The sequence below is a fragment of the Falco cherrug genome, chromosome 2, assembly GCF_023634085.1.
Source record: "Falco cherrug isolate bFalChe1 chromosome 2, bFalChe1.pri, whole genome shotgun sequence".
Lineage (NCBI taxonomy): Eukaryota > Metazoa > Chordata > Aves > Falconiformes > Falconidae > Falco > Falco cherrug.
The window spans coordinates 75,629,356-75,653,506 of record NC_073698.1 but is presented as its reverse complement, the minus strand read 5'-3'; the positions used below and the strand labels follow the sequence as shown (position 1 = coordinate 75,653,506).

General features: G+C 37.8%; 1 protein-coding gene across 6 annotated transcripts in view; it reads right to left on the bottom strand.

Annotated features, from left to right (window-relative positions):
- Positions 1-24,151, bottom strand: part of ITSN1 (intersectin 1) — a 136,610-nt gene that overhangs the window by 95,734 nt on the left and 16,725 nt on the right. For all 6 annotated transcript variants that reach the window (XM_055702617.1, XM_055702616.1, XM_055702619.1 and 3 more), the window contains exons 2-4: positions 9,092-9,151; positions 4,322-4,414; positions 2,407-2,470 (exon numbers count right to left, since the gene is read on the bottom strand). In XM_055702617.1, coding sequence (XP_055558592.1) covers positions 2,407-2,470; positions 4,322-4,414; positions 9,092-9,119 — 185 coding nt within the window. In that variant the 5' untranslated portion in view covers positions 9,120-9,151. The remainder of the gene's footprint in view (positions 1-2,406; positions 2,471-4,321; positions 4,415-9,091; positions 9,152-24,151) is intronic.

Sequence of the window (24,151 nt, the reverse complement as noted above, 5' to 3'; positions counted from 1 at the left end):
CTTATACTGCTCACTTATGCAAACAAAATTCTCTCACTCATGAGAACACATTTGGAAACTCATAGAGTGCTTGCTTTCACTGTAAAGAGCTCTGAAAGCAGTATGGCCAATCACTCATTAGGCCGATCCCCCCTGCAGTTCCTTTCCCAGTTGTGTTTTTCTAAACAAGAACCTCCACAAAACAGATGAAACTTTGTATTAGCATAAGCTTGTCTACATACAGCTGTAGGTAATCCTTTATGAAACAAATGCTAGGCTCCTGTCTTGCAGAGAGATTTATACAATCAACTGTGTTCAAAGCAGACTCATTAAGAATAGGAAAACACTTCTAAAATACAATGCACATACACTTCCATATTACTAGGATCAGAAAGTGAATTTGAAAAGTTTTAAAAGTTGCTCTCAGAAAAACAACTTTCTTTCCTTAAAGAATGTTGTACCTCCCCTTCTCTCTCTAATAATCAAATGCTATCTAAAAAAAACAACAATAATTCAATCTATTCAAGAAATAAAGAATACTGACAGAAAAGAAGTTTTATGCAGCTCCCATCTCTCTCAGATATTCTAGGTTTATTACTCCCAAACTCCCCCCTCTATTAAAGTACTCCCAGATCTGTATCAATGTTAATAGAGATTTAGATAGACAACATTAGAATATTGCTATTAATCCACAAAGCAAGTCGGCCATGAGATCTTAACCCTGGGAGCTAAGACAAACAATGATTCACATTTTTCAATGAAGTCTTGAGCGTATTGTGACGTCCTTTGCATGCTGCAAAGGACTTCTTGCCACTAAACAGTCTAACTTCTATTGTTTCTGTGGGACAGCAGTAATCTGTGGTAGGTTACAAACATTCACTGATAGACCAAAAGAGTTAAATCATTTGAGTTGTGGGAAAAGAACGGTGTTTTCCTTCCCCGCCCCCCCCCTCCCCCCCACCCCCGGCCTTTTAAGGGGTCTTACTAATACAATGCAACTATTTTCCTACTTGGTTATTCTAATTCCAATATATACAAGTGATCTAGATTTTTACTTAAATATTTACTTCTCTTAATTCAGACAATCAAAAAAAAGAAGACAGTAAGAAAGGGATGTCTGCATGCTTTTTTTATGATTTATAAAGGCAGCATGAATAAGTTTTAGCTCAGCTTTATTTAAAAAAATGTGCAAGTTCAGGTCTTGTCTCTATGACAACTACAGAACTAGTGGAATGATTCTCTCCCTCTCAAGAGGCTTGAAAAACTGAGTAATTCAGAGAGGAAGAGATTTTTAGTCAGACTATTTACAACTGTTTAGTTTTGTTAACACCTATTTAAAGCTAATGCCTACGGAACATTTTTGGAGAAAGGATGTCTTGTTTAAGACACAATGTCTTTCCCTGTTTAATTAAGAGGCAAGAGAAGTTCCAAAGGGCCATCTGAACTTTTGCTGAGTCTTCAGCAAATAAGATAACCAGAACAAATTTGATATTTGTAAGATGAAGATAGTCTGAAAAGAAAATAAACTATTTATTTAAAAGCCATGTAAATCCAACCCCTCTTTTAGGCATCCATATTTCCAGAGCAACTGTTTTTCTTGTGGAAAATAACTCTATTCTTTCTCCAGTCAGACCAAGATTCTGGTTTTAGAAGTCCTTACTACGACAAAAATTTTTTATAACTGCAATAAGCTCTTTCAAACAGTTACAGATCTGTCACAAGTTATCCATTCTTCTGCTGCTTTTTTGCAATCTAGAATGAAAAACAGTATTATTCACTCTGTCCAGCATCAAAAAAAGTTTTAGTAGTAATATAATGTAAATTATTAATAATCTATGCAAGTTAGCATGTCCAAGTCTGGCAGGGTCATATAATTTGGAGCAGAAACAACTGCAATCCTGCATGAAGAAACTGCAGATTGTAGAAATGTTTGTGATGTGTAATATATAGCAGTGGAGACACTGATCTGTCTAAACTTAAAAAGGAATGGTAAAAATTTCAAGCTTTCAAACTGTATTGCTGACAACGGAAACAGTTATGCCAGCCTTAATTTTTATAACAATTTTTCCAAGTCTTACATAGGCTTTCCCATTAGAAGATTTTTAATACTAATTACTGTGCTTAGCAATTGCATTAGTACATTTTTAATAAAGTTGAAAGCATTTAGTAATTTAAAATGAGGGTTGTAAATCACAAACTTCAAAAGTACCATTTGTAGAAAGTTACCTATTTCTAGTAACTGTACAAGTATCGTAACTCAGCTAAAACACACTACAAAGAGTATTTGCCTTGTAGACTTCTGGAAAGCACACTAAATCAGTGATTTTAAACCCCAGACTCTGAAATATAATTAGTGTCCAAATCTGTGCCAATAAACTTCACTTTGTGACGTAACTGCAACTCTCCCATCCCCTCCCACTTACTCACCATATCTGTGCTAGTACTGGTTGAGGTAACCCAGATTGAAAAAAAAAGTTTCTAGCTTGATCACCTATAAAATAAATAGGACAATTTCAGAAAATGATAAGAATACCTGTAAGAGGAAAGAGGAAATCAGGAGTCAAAAATATCTAAACCAGAAGCAATAGTAAAATCATAAATACTTAATTCTATGCATACATAACAGAGTATGAGATTTAAACCAATTTTGTCACTTGTAAACTTACCAGGTATTTCCAACAAGCACATACTCTTTAACTCTGCAACAGTCGGCACCACATGAAGTCAAGTGGACATTAACTTTTAGTGCAATTGGGAATTCATGGTTCACAGTCCCTAATCTGTGTTAACAGCTCTCTTTTCAGGATTCTATGCCTTGCGAGAACAAGAAATTGTTTTCTTCTAGTAAAGTATGTACCAATATAAACTCTGTTTTAGTTTTTTTCCCAAAGTGCAATGCCCGTCAGCTACCACAAATTAAATAAAATGGTCTTTACCCTGATGTGAACCTGATAATCAACCACTAAAGCAAGCAATGGTATATTTCAGTGTCATTTTTCAACTATCAGTTAAAAGTAAGCATAGCAAAACCATTACAAAACCATTAAGTACTTCAAAGATTGTGGCCTGTAAAGGAAAGTTGCAAATGGACTACAAAGAGCACTAAACATCAAATGAGGTCAAAAAAACAGTATTTTGTACCAAATCTGTCATGTAACAGGAGCACAAACAATCAAATTGTATACTTGGAGCCATGTATGGCTGTGATGAATTCTGTGCTAAGAATCTGATTCTGATTTCACACTCTGGAAATCCTCTTGATGGATCAGACAGTAAGAAAGGTAAAACACTTCTCTACCTTTCATTTCAATTCACCATCACAGTTTAGATAGCACTTTAGAAAATTAAATGCAACAAAAAATAACAAAAAACTAGGCATCCTACTGCCTCTAAAATCAAAGCAAATCAGTGGTGTTCAATGAAAATTTAGTAGAATCACTGCAATTCCTTTACTTGCAGCTTTGCTTTCCACAGCTTTAATCAATTTTGCCATTCAGATTTTTTAAAGAGGTCATCCATGCTGATTTCACCAGTTTAAACAGTTTCTGAAACAGATTTCAGTTAAATTGATATATTTCATTTAAACAGACTTCTAAATCTATTAGTATTTTAGCATGGTGGGTTGACCCCAGGCAGAGACAAAGCACCCAGTCACTCACTAAGCAATAGCTTGGAAGACAACAGCCACCCCATTTTTTTTTTTTTTTTTTTTGAGCATGGTGGTATTGGATAACCCTTCAGCCAGCTTGGGTCAGCTCAGCTGTCCCTGCTGTGCCCCCTTCCCAACTTTCTGCCCATCTCCAGCCCACTCACTAGGAGGTGTGGGTGTGGGTCTGTACAGAGTAAGAAACAGTAAAAGCCTTTAGGCTTTGCAAGCACTGATCAGCCATGGCAAAAACATCCAAAACAGCACCATACAGGCTGCTATGAAGAAAGTTAACTCCATCTCAGCCAGCCTCAGTACAGTGAGTTAATTCACTAAGCACATTAAAGCATGATAAACATGATAAGGCATCAAGGTGACTCCGTGTCCTGAATTCTAACCCTTCAGTTTTTACAATAGAACTGCTTTGTAGAGCCACAATTATAAATAATTTTATTTCTGCTTACAGAACAATCAAGTGGCATAAACCAGCTCTACAGCTCGTAAATAACAGAAAATATCAGAAAAGATGGGGTTGATGTGGCAAGGCATATGAAAAATGGGATTTAAAATGAGTAAGATCTGCTCAATTTTTTAAATTCTCTACACTCAAATATTTCCCAGGCAACTCTGTACATATTTAGGCTTGTTAGTCAAGATTTAATTAGATGAAGTCAGAAGTGAAAATTATTTCATTACCTGTGATAAATCCAGATGTTGGTTTCAGACTATGGAACTGTTGATCATGTTTAGCTCTCTCCTCCACAGTAATAGCCCAGATATCCAGGTTGCCTAGCCCAAAAGAAATGGAGAAATAAAATTCAGAAACATTATTTAAAAAGTACATTATTTTTGTTTCTGAGTGTAATTATATCATATCATACCGGACCTCTGAAAACAACATACACAGAGAAGCCATTCATCTGAAGTCTATAGTTGGTATCTCCATGAATCCTTAAACAGCCAGTTAGGACTTAATGAACTTACCAGAACTAAGTGTTACTGAATTAAGATGACTACTGAGCACTGATCCACTTATCTGGCTCATACAGAAATTGAAGTTACAACCAGGCTGCTCAAAGTGCAATCAAATAAAAGACAACATCAGCATACCAGAGGATATAATGCAGAAGGTTCGTAAGACTAGATATTTAGGAGGCGGGAGGCCATTTGCCTCCCACAATACATACAGCTGAAATGCAAGGTCTTTTAATTGAAAAGGTACCTTGAACAATCAGTTGTGTACTCTGTGTTCTTGTACTATTATAAGAGAAGAACTCTCCTTACTTGTCTAGGAAAAGCGTGATTCAACCAGATAGTAAACATTTTTCATGGGCAACAATACCACAGGAAAGCATGCTCCTCATTCTTCTGAGAATGAGAAATCTGAATAAGAATGTTACACAGACCAGATCCGTCACACCACATTCATAAATTGGAGATAAATATTTAGTTTACACTGAGTTTTATTACCCTTCCACAGTGCCATGCTTCTACAACACGTTTTCCAGTTCTAGCTCCATTTTTGTGCCAGTTCCTCTCCTCTCTCTCCTCTTGCAGACATTTCACTTTCATCCTTCAGATTATCTGTACTCAGAGTAAACATATCTCAACTTCCACCTGAGACCTCCAATAAGCTCTCTAACACTGCATTTCAGGTTTGTTTCAACAATTTCTAACCAGTAAAATCATTATTTCAACATCTGTAGAAGTACACTGCACTGGTGCACCTTCCTATGGGAACATAACAACATGAAGGCACCTAAGTTAATGGAAACACTGTTTCATTGAAGCAGTATTAAAAGATAAAATGTAGACTTGCAGAAAAAATAAAGAGATCTAGCATTCACTCTGTCTCAGTACTACATTCTCAGATTAAATTTCAGGTAACAAGGTCTACAAATATTTTCAACAAATATTTCAAACTGCTTGCACACTGAGGCAGAATCAGACTCAGCAGTTATGAAGAACATGAGAATTTCCTGCCTCCTGAATTTCTGCTATTTAAAATCTACTTTCATGTGGCAAAATGTACTTTGGAGAGAAAAGAAAATGGACAAAGGGAAGAAAAACATTCCTTTAAATAGCAGATTTCACTAATGAAAGAAAAGCCACATTCTTAGTAAAAAAATATCATCTCAATTTCAGGTAAACCATGGATTTCTAGAAGCAGACTAATAATATCTAATTCAAGGAAAGGACATTTTAAGATTAGTCCAGAAATCCCAGAATTTTAGTGATAAGCTCACAGAAGCACTGTAAACAGATTTCATAGCTGTGCTCCCTGTGGGGATGGAACAGGACTCTTCCTTGGATATGAACATCCCAAAACACAATAGTTCAAGTAACCAGTTATCTCTTAATCGTCTCGTGAACCCCTGATAGGAGGAAAGGAATAGTGTTAAGACTTTATGACCAATATGCAAACTAGGCTGACTAGTCTAGGCCAACTAGGAGTAGAGGAACATCTCCCTGTATTGGAAACACGACTACTGCAGCCTGAGATCCTAAGGCTGGATGGGATAGCTTACACAAAGGGGGAGAATTTCTTGAACGTAATGGGGGAAGAAAAAAACCACCAACAAACCAACATGAAATTTGCAATGATTCACTGGCTTGCTCTCTCTCAATTTGAGGTATGCATGACTCAGTACCAAAAAAAAAATAAAATAAAAAATAAATAAATAACAAACCCCAAAAAACACAACAACAAAACCTAGCTCTCCCTATCCTCTGCAAAAAAAGCAGCAAAACCCAGAACTAAAAACTCTCATGGCATGAGGTAGCTAAAAATGTATTATAGTAACTATTTCAAAACAAAATTTGTTGATTTATTCTCTGGAGTCCCTGTAACTAGAACAAATTATTGTCAATATTTAATCTTCCAGATGGAGATTTGGTTGGTATTGGAACAGTAGGTCTCCTTGATTATTAACATCAAAAGAGCCAATGTTAAACCAAGCAACCCCAGTAGCCTCTTCAGTCAGAAAAGTATGAACGGCATCTGTGGCATTGACTTATTTCCTTCTTTTGTTGTTTGAGGAAACAATAAGACCTATGCAAGAGCATGAAACAGGACCTTACTCAACACTATGACATCATTCATGGCTTCAGATCCTGGATGGCAATATAGAGGTTGTGGAGCTTTTCAATGTATTTTGATACAAAGGAGGCAGTCAACAAACCACAAAATCGACTCATAAGCAAGCTATTCCTGAGTGCAACAGCAAGCCCTCTAACCATCTTTTCTTTTGCAGGGCTTAGCAGTAACCTCATCTGTAAAAGTGAAGCAGTGAGCCCTCATATATGGAACAGGCATTTTCTTCTCCGGACAAAATGACACAACATCAAGCATAACACATTCTTCCAACAATTATCAATATCCTACCATGCCTAATTTTTTTTTAGTCATCCTTAAAATAAGCAGTGTTCTGGAATATCAGTGAGTTACCCCAAATATAATATTGGATGCTGTGCTCTTTCCATACCCACTGTCCAAGCTGGCTTGAAAGATCCTTTAAAAAGAAAGAAAGTGAAATAAAAACAAAACTATCATTATTGGCATTCACAAGCACAGTGATACCAGATACTGCACATTTGGAGTGAGGACTTTCCGAAGATGGAGACTGCATAAATCTTCTTATTGGTAACTACAGGCAGCAGAAAATGTTGCATTCTCAAAAGGATGCTAAATGTCCCCATAAAAATTAGAATTTTCTTTACACCATTTGTTTCCTCTTACAACAATCTTAGCCTTTTGCTGTCATCTTCTAAGAGGAGGGACTGGCAGACTTGGTTCAGGTATGAATACCCTAAGAAACTTCCCTCACACTGCATTACAAATTAAAGATACTCCAGAAACTACATTAGCCACATACTTATTCCAACTTCCTCTTTGTAGAGCAGTCGGATGAAAAAAGTTGTTTGAGAAGAAATAATCAATTCCCTCCTTCTTAAAGCCATGTACTGGAGTTAACAGGATCCTGGACAACAGATGCAAGATCGAATGGTAATATATAAAACTGAAAAAAGAAAGCTGCTATCCATCTGTAAGGCAATGAGAACTCTCTGAAGACAGCAGAGGAGAATGCTTTGAAGACAATATTTCCATTAAGAATGTATGTACATGTTTAAATATTGGCACATGCAAAGCACAGCCCTGACTCTAAACAAAAGGAAATACTTGTCTGAATGAGATTTCTTTCACATCATGACTTCCTTACATTGTGAAAATCAGTGAAGCTATTCACAACTTTTTACGTGACCTGAAAGAGTATTCTACACAAAATTGTCCAGTGAGTTTATTTGATCAAAGCACCTAGTAGCCAGTTTCACTCCCAAACTGACGAAGTCTGACACCAAACAAGGTTTAATTCTTAGAGGGCTGGACTTAAAGATAACTGAGACAATGCATGGCAGCCTCCAATTATATGTTTGTGCTAGCTACCGTGTGTAAAGGGATGTTTCTTCTGTTGCGCTGCATGGACTTTTTCAGACTGGCAGAGTCTGCATCCAGTCAATTGTGTTTAGCAAGAACTGGGTATCTCTAACAACATACTCTGAATAGCACACATGTTTCCTGAAGTCTCCCATGGAAACAATAACACTAGACATAAATTTAGTTCCTAGCTATATCCAATCCAAAAAACTAGACTTCCGTATATATTTATATACAGACACACACTTTTTTTCTGTCTATATGTGTATGCATATGTAAGTATATATATATATATATGTATATACACACACAAACACACATATACACACAAGAATTATACCTGCATCTCCAGAGATAAGCCCTCAACAGATACAACATTTAAGTGGAACTAAACTAGTTACTAGGTCTCAGCACTGAAATTTTTCTTTAGGTTTGTTGCAAAGCTGGCCTAAAAAATCTATTTTACATGAATAGCAAAGAGTAATGTCTCTATTGCACCACCAGGGCCCTTCCTGGATCTTTCAAAAAGACTGAAGTTCAAGATGCTATACCTTCCTCTGTTATAAATGGAGAGCTAAAAAATGCAGCACCTTTGTTCTAATCAAAATATGGGCTACGGGACAAGAAATTTGAAGTGATAGCATCCAAAGGCATCTGCTGTACTTTTTAACAATAAAAACGTCCAAGAACCCTCAAAGAAAAAGCATATCCACTTCTTAGCCACAATTAGTGCAAAATGAGGCTATGCTTTACTGCCAGTGGTTGAGTGGCCTGGATCTGCCTAACAGTTACATACTATATGACTGTAATGGATCAATGTACAAAAAAGGGATACAGCACAGCTTTTCTGTTTGACTCTTCTGAGATGTTGGGTCTATGTTCTATGGGTCTTCAAAAACATTGCAAATCAGATAAACCATCATCTCAGAAACCCACACTATCCATAAACACTTCCATACAACTTGGAAAGCAACGTTTATGCAGAGTGTTTGCATGTAAGAATAGTTCAGAATACACTATAAACAACTTACCCGCAAAAGGTGTTGGAAACTGAGCCATGGTTCTGTCACTTTTAGCTTCTTAATAGATGCCTGAAAAAGGAGAAAAAACCTCAACAATCAAACATTTACAGGATCTTCTATTTTCAATATATATTCTGTCCCCCCTAAAATTAATTAGTCAAGCAAAAATAAAGACAATGAAGAAGTAGGATCATACTGCAAGAACTGGTACTTAAAAGAGAATTGTCTCATTTTTTGTACTACCCTATGCATCCAGGAGTGTGTTTTCATACTAGCACACAGCCACATTATAGTTCTGCTTCAATTATGTCCTCAAAAACAATCTTTATTTATAAATAATCAGTGATGTAGTAAAGAACAGAGTTGAACCAGCCACAACACACAAGATCTCAGCGACACTGCCCAAGGCTGCATTACTTTACTGGGTGTTAGAGCTCTGCCCCTACTTAACAGCAGTCGGCCCTATTTCCAGCTGCTGAAAACATACAACACTGGCAGCGATCTGCTTTTTGTTCCTGACAGAAAAATTCATTAAACGCACTGTCTTGCTTAGAGTTCCTTTGTTTTAAACAAAGTACTTTAAAAAAGGAAACTAAATTTCAAGACTGCTTTACCCCCAAACCACCCCACAAATTTAATAAGTACATCCGAATTGACAAAGCGCTAAAGGTGACATCGCAAGGAAAAATATGTTAGCTGGTAGGAGATACTCTGAAGTCAGCACTGCTTGCTTTTCAAATACAAGCAATCTACACAGTCTAGAAATTTAATCTTTAAAGAAAAAAGGAAAAACATTTTTCTTACTCCACACAAAGACTGACATGAACTGCCTCAGCCAAGAGGACAATAGCTAGCAACAGACCCACAAAACAATGAAAAAGCTGCCTCTTCTCCTACTAGATTCCACTCATGTTTTCCAGGCAACAGAAGAAAAGCAAAAGGAAACAGAATCAGGAGAAGAATAATTTAGAGTGCTTGAACAGCAGCAGAAATTTATCAATATCACTAAGAAAAGGCATTAACTTGCATCAACAATTTCTTTTTGTCTGAATTTCTTGTTTGCTCCCCTGCCCATCCCCCTTTCACACTTCCCACATACTCTTCTGGCTTCCAACTTGGGAACTTACTATGTATACACTCCACATATGTCACTGCAGAGAAACCCACAGCACTTTTGTAAACCAGTCTTCCCATCAGTTTTGATTTAGAGAACCATGAAAAAAACACTTTTTTTTTTTTTTTTTTCTCATAATTTGGCACAGCAACCAAGCATGGTACATGACTCAGAAAACTTCTTCCAAATGCCAGGTAATACAGCCCATACTAATTTCATGCACAGCATGCATTATCTCAAAAGTTTAAAATCACATGCATACTGACACAACATTTTCAGAATAAGCTATCTTAGTAGCATGGCTCTTCCAAAAGCATTTAAGTGCTAGAATCTTTGCTTATGTTTTGTTATCATGCTCTGTTGCATGCAATACCTCTATTATGCTTCTGATTTTTAAAACTGCAAGTAAACCCAGGGAGGGGCAGGGGGAAGAGTTCTCTGAACTTCCATGCGCATACTGTTGAATCTTACAGCACAGGCAGTTTTTACACACAAGTGTTAAAGAGGTAACATGAGAGAGACCAGCAGAGCACAGATTCTCTTACTATTACAGTTTCCCAGAGTATACAGGACAGGAAAAGCACTCGGGGCAGCAACGGGAGGACGAGGCTTGAGGAGAACTAGAGGGTGAGTTAGGTAAGGGCAGTGGTATTTGTTTTGTTTTTTGGGGGGGGGGGGGGGTGCAAGCTAAGAAAACTTTAATATTGTAAATACCGGGACAGAAGAGTGCGTAAGAGGATTGAAAGTGTTTAGCCACTTAAGAGAATATACTCCTCTGCAAAGGAATTGGTAGTTTATTCCTCCTCTACCTTAACACATCAGAAAGAGGGGAGGGAGTGGGAAGTCTCAAGACTAGCCCTGCACTGGATGCCAAAGAAAGCATAAAACCAGCTAAAGAGTTTCTGGAGAGAGGGGGGAGGGGGGAGGACCTGGCAGTAAACAGATTAAATAGTGATGGGTAAAACAGAGAAAAGGAACACAAAGCTATGTTTAAACTTGAGAGACTGAAAAACAACATAAAATAGATTGCAGACAGACATACAATAAGAAGCAAATATAGGGAGAGAAAGATCAACATACTCCAGTAAGAGAGTAATTTAAATTTGCTGTTTATTGCCAATGTGACATCCAACTTCTATAACCAGAGGTTTCATTTTACATGCCTGTGGTGACACCAGGGGCTCTAACTCTGCAGGATGTGGACAGTTGATTCCAACAGCTCAGAGTTTGTTATATATGAAAATGAAGGTTAGAAAAGAGCAGGAACTTCACAGCATTCCAATACTGACTTCACATTTTTTTATTTACATATCAAAGAGCTGGAGAACCTGCCCTGTAAGGAAAGACTGAAGGAGTTAGGTCTTTTTTCCCTGGAGAAGAGAAGGCTCAGCAGGGACCTCATGACTGTAGTCCAGTACTTAAAGGGCAGCTACAAAGAGAACAGAGGCTTTCTTGTCGTAAGGAGACATGGAGAATCTAAGAAGCAATGGGTACAAGTTACACTGGGAGAACTTTCCTCTCAATATAAAAAAAACATTTCTTACAGTGAGAACAATCAATCATTGCAACAACCTCCCCAAGTATTTGGTAGGGTCCCCATCACTGGAGGTTTTCAATGTGCACTTGAACAGGGTGCTAGCTAACCTCATCTAGGCTCCTTCCTCTCCCATGAAAAGCTGGACCAGACAATCTTTTGAAGGTCTGTTCTCACCCAGGCTGTTCTGTGATTTTTCTTTTTGGGTTGAAGATCTCTGGGATGCAGACCTGGTATTATTTATCCAAAAGGCATCTGGCATTGTCATTATATTACAAATGCATCATACATTTGTAAATTATTGTAATGGAAATACAAGCATTGACATTTCCATTTGCAATGTTATTTTGAAATAGTAACAAGTTGTTCTAGATCTGCGTTCCTTGTACCCTAATCTCTACGGGTTCCACCACAGCGTTAACTCCTTTGCCTTCCTTGATCCTCCCGACAACCTCCAACAAGAAAGAATGCATAGTGGGAAAACAAAAATTTTGTAGGAGCCAACTGACCAGAAAGCTGAGAGAAAAACAGAATGAGTAAACCGAGCTCTGTGCCATTCCCTTTAGGAAAGCAGTAATTTCTAACTACTGATATTTGTATTTGTAGGAACTTAAGATAGCAATTTTTCGAACTCTTAACAAATTTGATTGACATTGACCAATGAGTTCAGAAATTATTCAAGCAGGAAGAGGAAGAGACAATAAGAGGAACCACAGCTGCACTGTCAGTCAATTGTATGCACTCTTTCCTTAGAAAGCCAGCCCAAAACTCTTACCATAAGCAAAATTATACTAGTAATTAACAGTCCATCAAATATCTTTTCTGCAAGAACCAGAAGATATAATGGATATTTTATACTGCTTTGAGAAAGAGCAGTAAAAAACATTAAGCTACTTGACTTTACCTGTCCACAAAAAAGCTTAAGCCAAGGCCACACTGAGATTTGCAAACATCCAACATCAAACATTTCCTTTCAACATACATCACTTAATCTATAAGTAACAGAGAGATACATGTCTAATCCACACACAATATAAACTACCCAACACTATGATCATTCACAAGTTCCATACTTCCCAACTCTCCAGAAAAGGCATAACCACCAACTTTCAAATTCAGTGGGGTACCCACATCAATCATACTGAGCCCTCTCTCCCCACAAAGATCTGTGCAGCACCAGAGTGTTTGTGTTCCTAGGTCAGTGAAAGTAGCATAACGAACAAATGATGTTCCAGTAGATCAATAAATTGCAAATGCACACAAGACCCATTATACACATCTGCTCTGTGTAATTTTTTTCTGCTCAGAATTATTATGCTCTGTTGTTATGAGCAGGTAGAAAGGATGCTGGTTGTAAACACTGTTCCAGTTTCACTCAACATCTACTGTGTTCAGGGGTTTTACCTCTCTGTCACTTGGGAGGTGGAAAGCCCACAAAGTCTGGGAGTGAACATTTCAGGCAAGGAAAGTGAGGAAAGAGGAGAGCGTTCTCCCTCAAAAATTATGGGGCTGATAAGACCCCACGAGCCTACATTTTTCAGCCTAAGGAATAATGCTATTTCACAAAGGGAAGGAGACAGACAACACTTGGAGGTAGGTTCTCAGCCCTGATTGTCTTCCAATGTGGCAGTCCTACTGGAATAAATACAGTCCTCCCATCCATGATCTCACATGGACTTCAGAGCATGAGGCTTCCCCCATGGCTGAGCATGGGGGATACTGGCACATGGACATGAAGTGTAGAACAAACATCAGGACCAAGACATTGTGACAGACAAAACTTTTACATTCTGTTCAGTTAGAACTTTCATAATCTACACAATTATTTTTATATACACAGACTGTGTTAAAACACACATTTAAAATACGTAAGTTAGTTTATGAGAAAAATTTGCTTAGACCCAGCTCTGAGCAAGGGAAACAAGAAAACACCTGTCTCAGCTGTTAGCACTCTCTATTCCATCTTATGCTATTGTAGATAAGTCCAGAAATATTTCATTTCCCATTCCTCACTGCAAATAATTTCTTCTCATAAACCAAAATTCTATCTACAAGTAGTACTCTCTTTTATAGATACACAAGTACTCTTACCATTCTGCTCCTTAAAGGAGGGCTTTCTAGACAAGAAGTTATTCATATAAAGGTAAAACTGAAACATATACGTTAACTAACCCCATACATATAAAAGCCCAGATCAAATCTAAATCTAAGTACTGATGTCTTATCTAAGTTTTTACCTTGAAAAAATGATCAGGTTGAAAACAACTACACTAACAACACTTATGCATAAAAGTCAGGTGTATGAAAACTCTTTCCACTATTATATATGGACTTAAACAATGTGGCTCAAAAATTTATTACAGTTTCTAAAGTTTTCTGTGCTCTTCTAAGGACCTGTTTACAAAGAAAACTGCAATAAAGCCACAGGAAGTATTAATTAAGAGCAATTTAGCTATTTTGGTGCTATGTGTCTTTATATGGACAAGTTTGACATGAAAAAGATCATTTTTTGTTTGCCTCAATATGCAGCACAGCATTTCTATTCTTAAACAATCATTCACAAGATAATTTGGGCATACAATTCAAGAAGTAATTCCTGAGGCAACTTATCAGTCACCTTCCTCCTCCTACAATAAAAAAAGAAACAAAATCAACCAGATAAAACCCCACATCCTTCTCAAGAATTCCAAATTATGACAAAACACCCCCAAGCAGGATGTCATGTGAGAGTACTGTAGACTAACAGCAGGTTTTGTTGTTTTCCCATATTACATGAGAACTAGTATTAAAAAAAGGACTCTGATAGTTTCAGCAAAGCCTGGTAATTTTAAATAGATGCTGGAAAACAAAAACAGTTTGAGCCATTCATGTAATTTTGATTCTTGCTTTTTAGAGATCAGATCATTAATACTGTTACCAATTCCAGTCAAACTTTTCAGAGTTTCTGCTCTTTACAGGAATGACTTTGAACTGTAAAAACCTTCACAAATGTTAAGTTCTACTGTTTCTTGTGGTTTTTGCTAAGCACCCAAATGGGGCTGACAAAGCTCACCACTGCAAATGCTTTTCAATACCCGTAGCAATGATTAAACTTCTAAGATCACTCCTGTATTCACAATTCCCCTCTCTTCTATGAGGAAAGGATATAACCTATCTCAAAGGAAGAAAAATCACTATAAACCCACCAAGCAGACAGTAGGTGTAGTAACATGGCACTCTTTTCTCCGCTCTAACTCAGAAGACATCTCAAGAGTCTAACAAAGAAAGAATTCCTTACTTTCTAAAAACGGGAAAAATTGAGAGATTTATCAACCTGATGTTAACATTTATCAAGAACTGTGGTGGAAGCCCCAGACTAACAATAAAAATGGTGCTTCTGCATACAACAAATCTGAAAGCAGTTAAGTACTGTTTATTTTCTTGCCATGGCACTGTCACTCTCTTGTTCTGTCCCTTAAGCTTTAAGTGTTTCTGCAGGAAAGCCCTCCACAACTGCTTCCACAATAACTACCAGGTTGTTGTCTGTTCTTGCTGAAATACTACAGAAGAGATGCACTGTCCAAAATACATTTTACTACTTCAAGACCTTAGGATCAAAGTTCAAGAGGATGGTTATGAGGAACAGTTTTGGTGCAATCAGACCTATACCGCTCAAAAATTCCCAGACAAGTTTAAGATCTAGGCAACAGCCTTATTTGCCATTCAGATTAACAGCTGGCTTGCTGTTTTCCACAGCTGGTCTTTCATCAAAACAGTACTGAGTTTTCCAGACTATATTAACTCATACACTTCTGGGTGAAGGTATTTCTAATTTTTTTAACTGACATCTAAATATTAATAATTGTTAATTTAACATGAACAAGGTGCTTAGAATTTGTCTTTAACAGACATACAAGATTATTTCTTCAGAGAGAGTTCAGAGATTAACTCCTTGAAAATTTAGTCCTTTTCTTCTCCCAATAAATGAGAATGCTTATTGGCATCAGGATTACCCCTCTGAAGCAGATGAGAATGACAATTCCCATTTCAAAGCTAGGAAAACTGACAGGGAAGTATTCTAATTCATTGTAAAAGTTAACTTGATCCAACTGTAACCTGGAACAGAAATCTAATTCAGTCTGATCATCAACCACAAGAACATATTTTGCACATAGGTATCACAAGCAGCAGAGAAACTAAGTGATAAGGTTGGAAATGAGAAATTAAAGAACTGGAGATCTTCCAGTATCATTATATTCATCCACATAAGAAAAGTTGCCGATGACTACATATTACCAGCAATACTCAAACAGTTCTCAAGCACTATAGTTAAAATATTTTAGGACAGTGCAGGCTATATAATGAAAGGAAAAGTCCTTAAGGAGTTCCCAGTTTAATTGAGTGGAATTAACATCACGAAGAAAGCAAGCAAAGGCTGCAATGATAAGATCATTTTGTTGTATAGTCTAGCTAGCACAATTTGAATGGCTGTTTCTAATCTTGTATACACATGGGCTGTTTTTAATCTTGACAGCATTTCACCCAGTAATTCTAATATTTCAGTCACAGTTCACGCAGTACTTTTTTTAAAGAGATGACTGGCTTTCATTTAAAAAGATTTAACATGATGGAAAATCCACTGCATCACTGAAGTGTTTCTAAAACCCTTACGAAGAAATAAAATAAATACATTGTTTTATTTTCAGTTGAATATTTGTTGATTTCATTCTGAACCACCAGATTGTGTAAAATATGAATTCTTTTCTTATATTTCAAAACAAAACTTTTAGTACTTTCTTAGCACTCACAACTTTCATTTTTTTTTCTTTTTAGTTGTCTTTACTTACAGAGATGAAGTAGTAAGCTGCTTTCTTTTTTTTGTTTGGTTTTGTTTTGTTAAAAAGCTACATTAACACAAGTTGGCAACTTCTGACGCCTCCCCCTTCAATACAAGTTCTAAAACTAAAAATCTGAAACACAAGCATTACAGAGTTAGGAATGTGCACCACACCTACAAGATAGCCTTAACAGTAACCCACCACTAACTTCAGGGATGGTTCAGTAAGGAGAACAAGTAAATGCATTGTATTGTTGCTAGATATAAAAGCATCAAGTTCCCTTAGACCCCCAAAGTCTATTTTGTTTCGCAAACATGAACTTGAGCACTGATCTCAACTGCCAGTAAGTAATGGTTTATAGTTCTACAGAATGCTAATAGAATCAGATAAAGTAGATTGGTTCTGCTATTTACATTACATAAAACGAAGACAGTCATGCTTTATTTTGGAACTGTTAATCTGGCTGTCTCCATGGATCGCTATGCAATGGCGCTTAGAAGATACACTGCAGAACAAAAGAGAAAAGTGGCCACAGTGTGGAGTCCAGCCTTAGACAAAGGAAAGCAAAGTCTGAGTGCTCTGCAATACCTAAGTGCTAGTTTTATGTTCTTTGTGTATTATTCTTTTATTCTAAGAAGAGCTTGATAGTCACATCACACCTTTAACTTAGCCACCCTTAACTTTTCAACTCTAGCTTGTCAGAGTGTAGACTACAGTTGATCTGAAAGCCCTATGCAGTACTGGATCATTTCTATTTCTCTCCACGTTTTCCCCTCATCAAATTTCTAATCTCTCCAGTTCACATAATACGTAACCTTGTTTCTTCCTTTACAGCCTCGGCAAGAAATAGCCCAACTACAGAATAATATGATTAGGCGCTTTTTTCTTTCCCTTTTTTTTTTCTCCCATATTAACCCTTTCCTTATTCCTACATCAACTATCACAGCACAACTGCTTCCATGCACCCTCGGACCACCTCTTACAGTAAGGTGAACACTGCTATATTGCTTGTAAGTCAAGAAGATAATGTAAATATACTAGAGGGTAGTTGATAAATTTCTTACCTCACTTTCCTACAGATTCTCACTACACAACTCTGCATGAACTCTCCCATGTCTTACCATACTGGTCCAGCACTACTCCAGTGTTCCTGCCTTCTCAATGCATTATTTGAATCTATCCTTGCTACTTACCTCCACTGCAGCTGAAGCCACCCTAACCACAAGGATCCCTTTTCCATACCCCTGCATAAGCTCAGAAGTGATATGGGGCTGGAGACGATGGACTTGTGAGCTGTGTTTTCAGTCACAGGACTGAAAAACCAAAGAAATTGTGGACACAGTTTAGATCTGTGCTCCCCCTTTCTGCACAGGCCAATATAACAGTCTCTAACATCAGACAAATCAGACTCAAAAGACTCATAACCCAGCTGTCTGATGTTCTTAGAGGAATGAGGACAGCCAAAGGAATAGGTCAGAGGCATCAAGTCTTTCCTGGACAGCAGTGACAATCTTCTACTCCAAGATTTCATTACTTGTAGGCCTAACCTAATCCCATGTAGCAATGCTGTGCAAATCCAAATCCACATTCTTGTCTTAACTTGATGGATGACCATTTGAAATGGGAACAAAGAAAAGAGGAAAAGAAAATTATCAGATGTCCTGAGTTCTTTCACTTCACATTCTCCATCTCTACCCCAAAGTAACAGTTATGCTGAATAGAGGATAAGAAGGAAGAAAAAGCCCAGAGTCAGCACAAGTGTAAGTCAAGACAGTTCAGGATCTGTGTGTCCATGCCCTTTCCCCTCCTCCTAGGCAAAGCCATAAGATAAAAACGTCTAGTGGGACAGAGACAGGAGAAAGTTGGCGATATAAGAGAAGGTACAGATGGCTCTGTCCCTTGAACGAATCCAGCATAGGTCAGTTTGTCAGTCATAAGCATCTACTCTTCTGAACTCCCAGACGAAAGGGGATCATCAGTTACACAAATGCAGAGGTAAGGCAAAAGTAGTTTCCTACAGCAGATTCATCAAGCAGATTTTCAAAACAGTGCTTTAATAGGAGGAAGTACTCAGAATCTACCAAGCCTTATCAGCATCTCAGTACTTATGTCAGACAACATCACTATTGACTGAAGTAGCCAACATCTGCTACCCATGTACCTTCTGCTCTGAATTTCTTCAAACCTCTGTCTTCCTAACTCCTCTGCATCACACTAGGAGCACTTTCAGATCCAAGAACAGACATATATTATGACACTTAGACAAGTATTCTTGCCATTCACCTTCATTCTCGTCAAACTTAACACTGTTGTTCAAACACAGGTTGATAGTTGTCATTCTCTGTGGCTTACTCCTCTATTTTCATCTTGTAATTAGTCATATTGATTTCCTCGAGAACATCAATTCAAGAACTTTGATCTCAGGGCAAAACTCTCTGAAGACGACCTCATAAAAATATGTAAGTGTTCCTTGAACCTGCTGTGAACATAAGTGACATCCCTAAGGAATGACTAACTTCCCAGCACTTCACTGAAAGAAAAAAAGACCCCAAAACAATGAAGATTAATGGCAAAGACTCATTTATTTGTTTTGTTTTCAAAAAGAAAAAAAAATAATTTCAGAAAGAAATCACTTATCAGTGAATTGCCCAACATCACTGATCAGCATGTTGTGACAGAAGCTTGTTCTTTGAGGCAAGAACAAAACAGGCATTAAAACAAATCCAGAAAATGAGGATGCTTTCCAAACTTTTTTTGGAAGTTACTTTCTTCTTCAACAACAGAGCTTCTGAGGGAAAGTGGTCACATAAATGCTCCACAAAAAAGTTATTCCAGTTGTTGGGGTTAAACTAAGCAAACACTTAACAAAATTGTCAAGATTTAATCATGAGGCTTCTCATATTGAGCTAAAAACATCTTACTGACCTATGAAGTCACCAATGCAGCACACAGCAGGAAATTTTCCGTTCTGTGGGACTAAGACACAGGTACAGTCCTGACCCCAGCGCTGTAAGGTGACTAAATATATTTGTGTAGAATGTAGTGATCTAAGCACTCTATTCACCCGTTACCTGACCCTTTTGATTTCATCACAAGCAAGATATGTAGTAAAAAGTATATAGCTATAAAAATAAGATATATGTAGCACAAGCTTCATATGTATGGGTATCTACCTAGTGCCACATAACTTGGCATCAAACAGTAAGGTTAAACCCTGTTTGTTACAAGGATGAGTTCAAACAGTTATTCAGAGTGCAGGTGCCAGCAGTGGGGGAATGCAGAGGCAGGCCCTCCAGTACTCCAAAGACCCACCACAGGGCACAGCTGAGCCCCTCAGTCAAGATGGTGGCACCTCAGGGAAAGCATGGGTAAGAAAAGGCAAAACGCTGCCTGGCAGTGAGGGCAAAAGCTTGAGGAACAGCCCTGCCAGCACCCACATGAGAGAAGGACGTACTCCAGGTGCCCCAGCAGGGATCCCCTGCAGCCCATGGAGAGACCATGTTGAAGCAGGTATTGCCCTGCAGCTCATGGAAAGCGCAATGGAGCAGATACCCACACTGCAGCCCATGGAGGCCCCCAGGCCAGAGAAGGTTTACCCTGAAGGACTGCAGCCTGTGGAGAGGACCCATGCTGGAGAAGGCAAAAGCATACAGAGGAAGAAGCAGCAGAGAGGCGCTGTTACAGACTGACTACAGCCCCTACTTCCCATCCACCTGTGCTGCTTGGGGCTTGAGGGAGGCAGAAGAGTCAGAAATGAAGAAGTGAAGTTGAGTCTGGGATAAAGGTGATGTTCCAGTTTGTCTTTGTTTCTCACTATCCAAACCTGCTTTAACTGGTGATAAATTGATTTTCCCCAAGTCAAGTCTGTTTTGTCCATGACAGTAACTGTTATGTGATTTCCCTGTCTTTATCACAAGCCATGAGCTTTTTCATCTCATCTTCTCCCCTATCCCATTGAGGAGGGGAGTGAGTGAGCAGCTGAGTGGGCAACTGGTAGCCAGACAAGGTCAATTCATGATAAAATACTAAGTTATTTGAAGAAAACAGTATTCCATCTATAGATGATCCCAACCCCTCAGGAAATATTGGGGATGGCATAGGAAATGTCACAGAATTAGAAAAAGCATGAACAGACAAAACTGTTCTGACTCACAAAATTATTTTTATATAATATAAATATATATAAATAATAAAAGTACATGCAGACTGACTCATACAAAGATTACCAGGTTTTGGCTTCTACCAATTTGGCACACAACAGGCTTTAAGATGACTCCAACAAAGTTCTCTAAAAACAGTAACACAGTGAATGAATTACCAATGCTACATTTTAGTCAAGGAAATTGTGATAAATTGGGTTTAAAAAGAGATTAAAGAAGAGGACACAGTTTCTTTTCTACTTCAAAGAAGAAACATATACAATAAGCAGTACCTGCTCTACAGGACACAATTTAATAATCTTCTTTAGGAGAGCACCTGAAGGCAGGCACTTTTAGCAGAATATTTACAGAACTTCAGTAATAAAGCAATATAAATAATAGTTCCCAGGTGAATATAGAGAACATTTTAGTCTAAAGCAGCTGACATATTGCAAGGAGTTAGTTACTAAAGTTTCATTTCTTTTATGAAGCAGACAGATTCATTTATTTAAAGCTTTACTTGTGCCAAGATCTGAAACTCTTTTCCATGAGTAGGATCACCAGTTCTCAGCTTTACAGAAAACTGAAATATTTCTTTTAAAACCAACCCAATTAAAGCAATGGTACGTAGCTTGACAAAGGAAAAGATACCTTTGAAAAAAAAAATATTCCAAAGATTCACCTAATGTTACCTAAGAATAGTAGTATACCATTTAACACAAATATGCTTCCAGCAGACCATGAAAAGACAAAACAGCACTTTTAAATAGCAGCTTTATTGGAAAGAAATGCAAATGTTGGACCAACAGAAAGTGAAGCTTCCTGTGCTATTTTCCACATAGTGATAAGGACAGACCCTTGGGCATTTGTAAAATTAAGGTACTTCCTTACACTAGAAAGGTTGCTTATCAGATAACAGTGCATATGGAGGATAAAGGATTCTCTTACATTGTCAAGAATGCAAAAGTTGGGTGAAGCTTAAACAAGGAATTAAATGTTAAAGTTCAATTGCTAGAGGTAATGTCTCCTATTTATATGCTTAAGAATATACTACTGAAGTAACAATGGCTTAACTGCATAAGGCAGGGTATATCCCGAAGTAAGGTTCCCTTTTCTGATTCCCCTCCAAAATGCCCAGAAGCAATTTTCACGAAAGAGCAAAACCATTTCAGGTGTGTCCACCAGGCTAGGCAACTGATATATGCAATGGGATAAGGGAAAGAAAAGTGTTTTGCAAGACGAAATAGCAAAAGGTAAATACATACATAAAAATATTAAAAAGCATATTCCAACTTATAAATCCTATTTCTATATTAAACAGAATTATCAATTGACTGCAAGTGCAGTTGAGTGGCACAAAAAAATTGTGTAAGGTCATGTAACAAGTTTCCTTTGCAGATGACAAGTGTGCTTTCTATCAGTTCCACGTAAATCAGCCCCCAGCATCTCAACAATCAGAAAAGTTTCAATCCTTGGCTGGGATAAAAGATTCTTCAAATGTTAAGACACAAGGACAGCAATAATCCTGCTGAATATATTACCAGTGGTAATGATGAGTTCAGAGGCAGCAAAGAAATGAGAAAAACAGACACAGACACACACAGAAAGGCTTTCCGCTAGAGTTGAGGTGCAAGTATTTATCCAACACAGGCTCCTTCAAAGCACACATTCATTGAGGTTAAGGTTTTCCTCACTACAAAAAGTCAGGTAGAAGCAAGAGGTTATTGGAATAGACAGATTTCAGCTTCAGTCATAACAAACAGTGTTGCAAACACTAACCCACAGCAGCACTTTTTAACTGCTGAGCAGTTGAGGAAGCAATGGGATCACTCAAAGTGTCACCAGGTTCCAAGCTACAAACACTGCATTTCTGCCAAGGGTTGGGAATTATTTAAAGCCTATGCAAGAGAGAACCAGGACATGCACATAAAGAACCAACTCCAGGAAAAAAACTAGATACAGAAGACAGGACATTCTTTTAATAAGATACATATATCAAGCAGATAGAAAAGAGGTGCTCATTCTCACTATATAAATATTTCTAGCTAATGAGATGGCTTCTCCGAAGAATGCAGGTTACAGGGGGAGAGCACCATACGCACAAACATCTCTCATGCTTGATCTGCAAAGCAGGCTGCTTTGTTATGGTCCTTCTGTAAACGACCAAAAAAGTCTGTATAATACTAAAAGAGTAATTTTGCTGTAGTGAAATGCTTTAATACCTGTTTCCTGGATAAAAATTCCTTTCCTTAAAGAGGATAAGAACATTAACGTTATTGTTAGTGCTAATGGTTTACTTACTGTAAGTCACAAATCTGCAGCATGGGAAAGTTTATTTACTGTAGCTTACAAATTTCTCCCCTGTGGGTACTTCAGAAGTCATCTGTTTTTCAGTACCTAGTAATCAGTACAATTTGTTATAAGTCACATTATGGTTGTGGGGCTGCCTTCGACTAGGAAAAAAATGCACAATTTTAATACAATGCTCTGATTTTCCAACATAATAGAACTAGAAAACCTTTCAAGTTTGATTCCAGCAGAAAGTGAAGACAGCTATGAAACCAGACCTACCAAACTCCTTACAAATCCTCACATTTTTAAGTTTTTAACATGCTAACTATTAATCAGCACCCAACTACACACATAAGTACAGTTCTGCTGGTATGTAACAATATGAACCTTAATTCACTGAAGTTGCATAGTGGCAGCAGGTTGATTACTATGAAGAGATACCCTGAACTCTGCATCCTCAAGAGATTTACTTCCTTAGCAAAGGCAGGCACAGAAAAAAGTAAGTGAAGAGATGAAACATACAGAGAGTAATAAAGAAAGGTCACAGAGAGGAGGGCCAACAAAGAATGAAGCAAGACAAGCCTGATAAAAGCGTAGGAAGGACATGATGCTACAGTGGACTTCACGGTTCATCCACCTCAAACACCACTCATCCCCCTCCTCCACCAAACTCCCACAGCTCTTACAGCACTCATGTAGAATCTCACAAAGATTAAGCTTTCCAAGTTTCACACTTCGGAGAAGAGATCAAATATGCTTAGAAGATTATGTTACACCCATCACCCACTGATGACACAAAATTATGATCTGAACACAGAACTTTGTTTCAGGATCTGACTTGCCTAGAGATTAGTGTATTTCTTTTTTGAAAGTAGTCAACAGGATTGCAAGACCCCTTCTTTTTCATCTTCCATCACAATACAAGCCCTGAACAAGATTCTTGTTAGGACACCGATGCTGAACAAGACTCCAGCCATTTTGTTAAATGCATGAACTTTAAATTCCTACAAAAGTCATCAGCACTAAATCTCACCCAGACAGTTTTCTCTTGGTATGTTTGTTGCCATGAACTTACTTTGGTTCAGTGAAAGTTAGCGTCTGTTAAGACAACACCACGATTTGCAGGGCATCAGGCAGAAATGCCACCTCTAATATCAATTTAAACAGTTAACG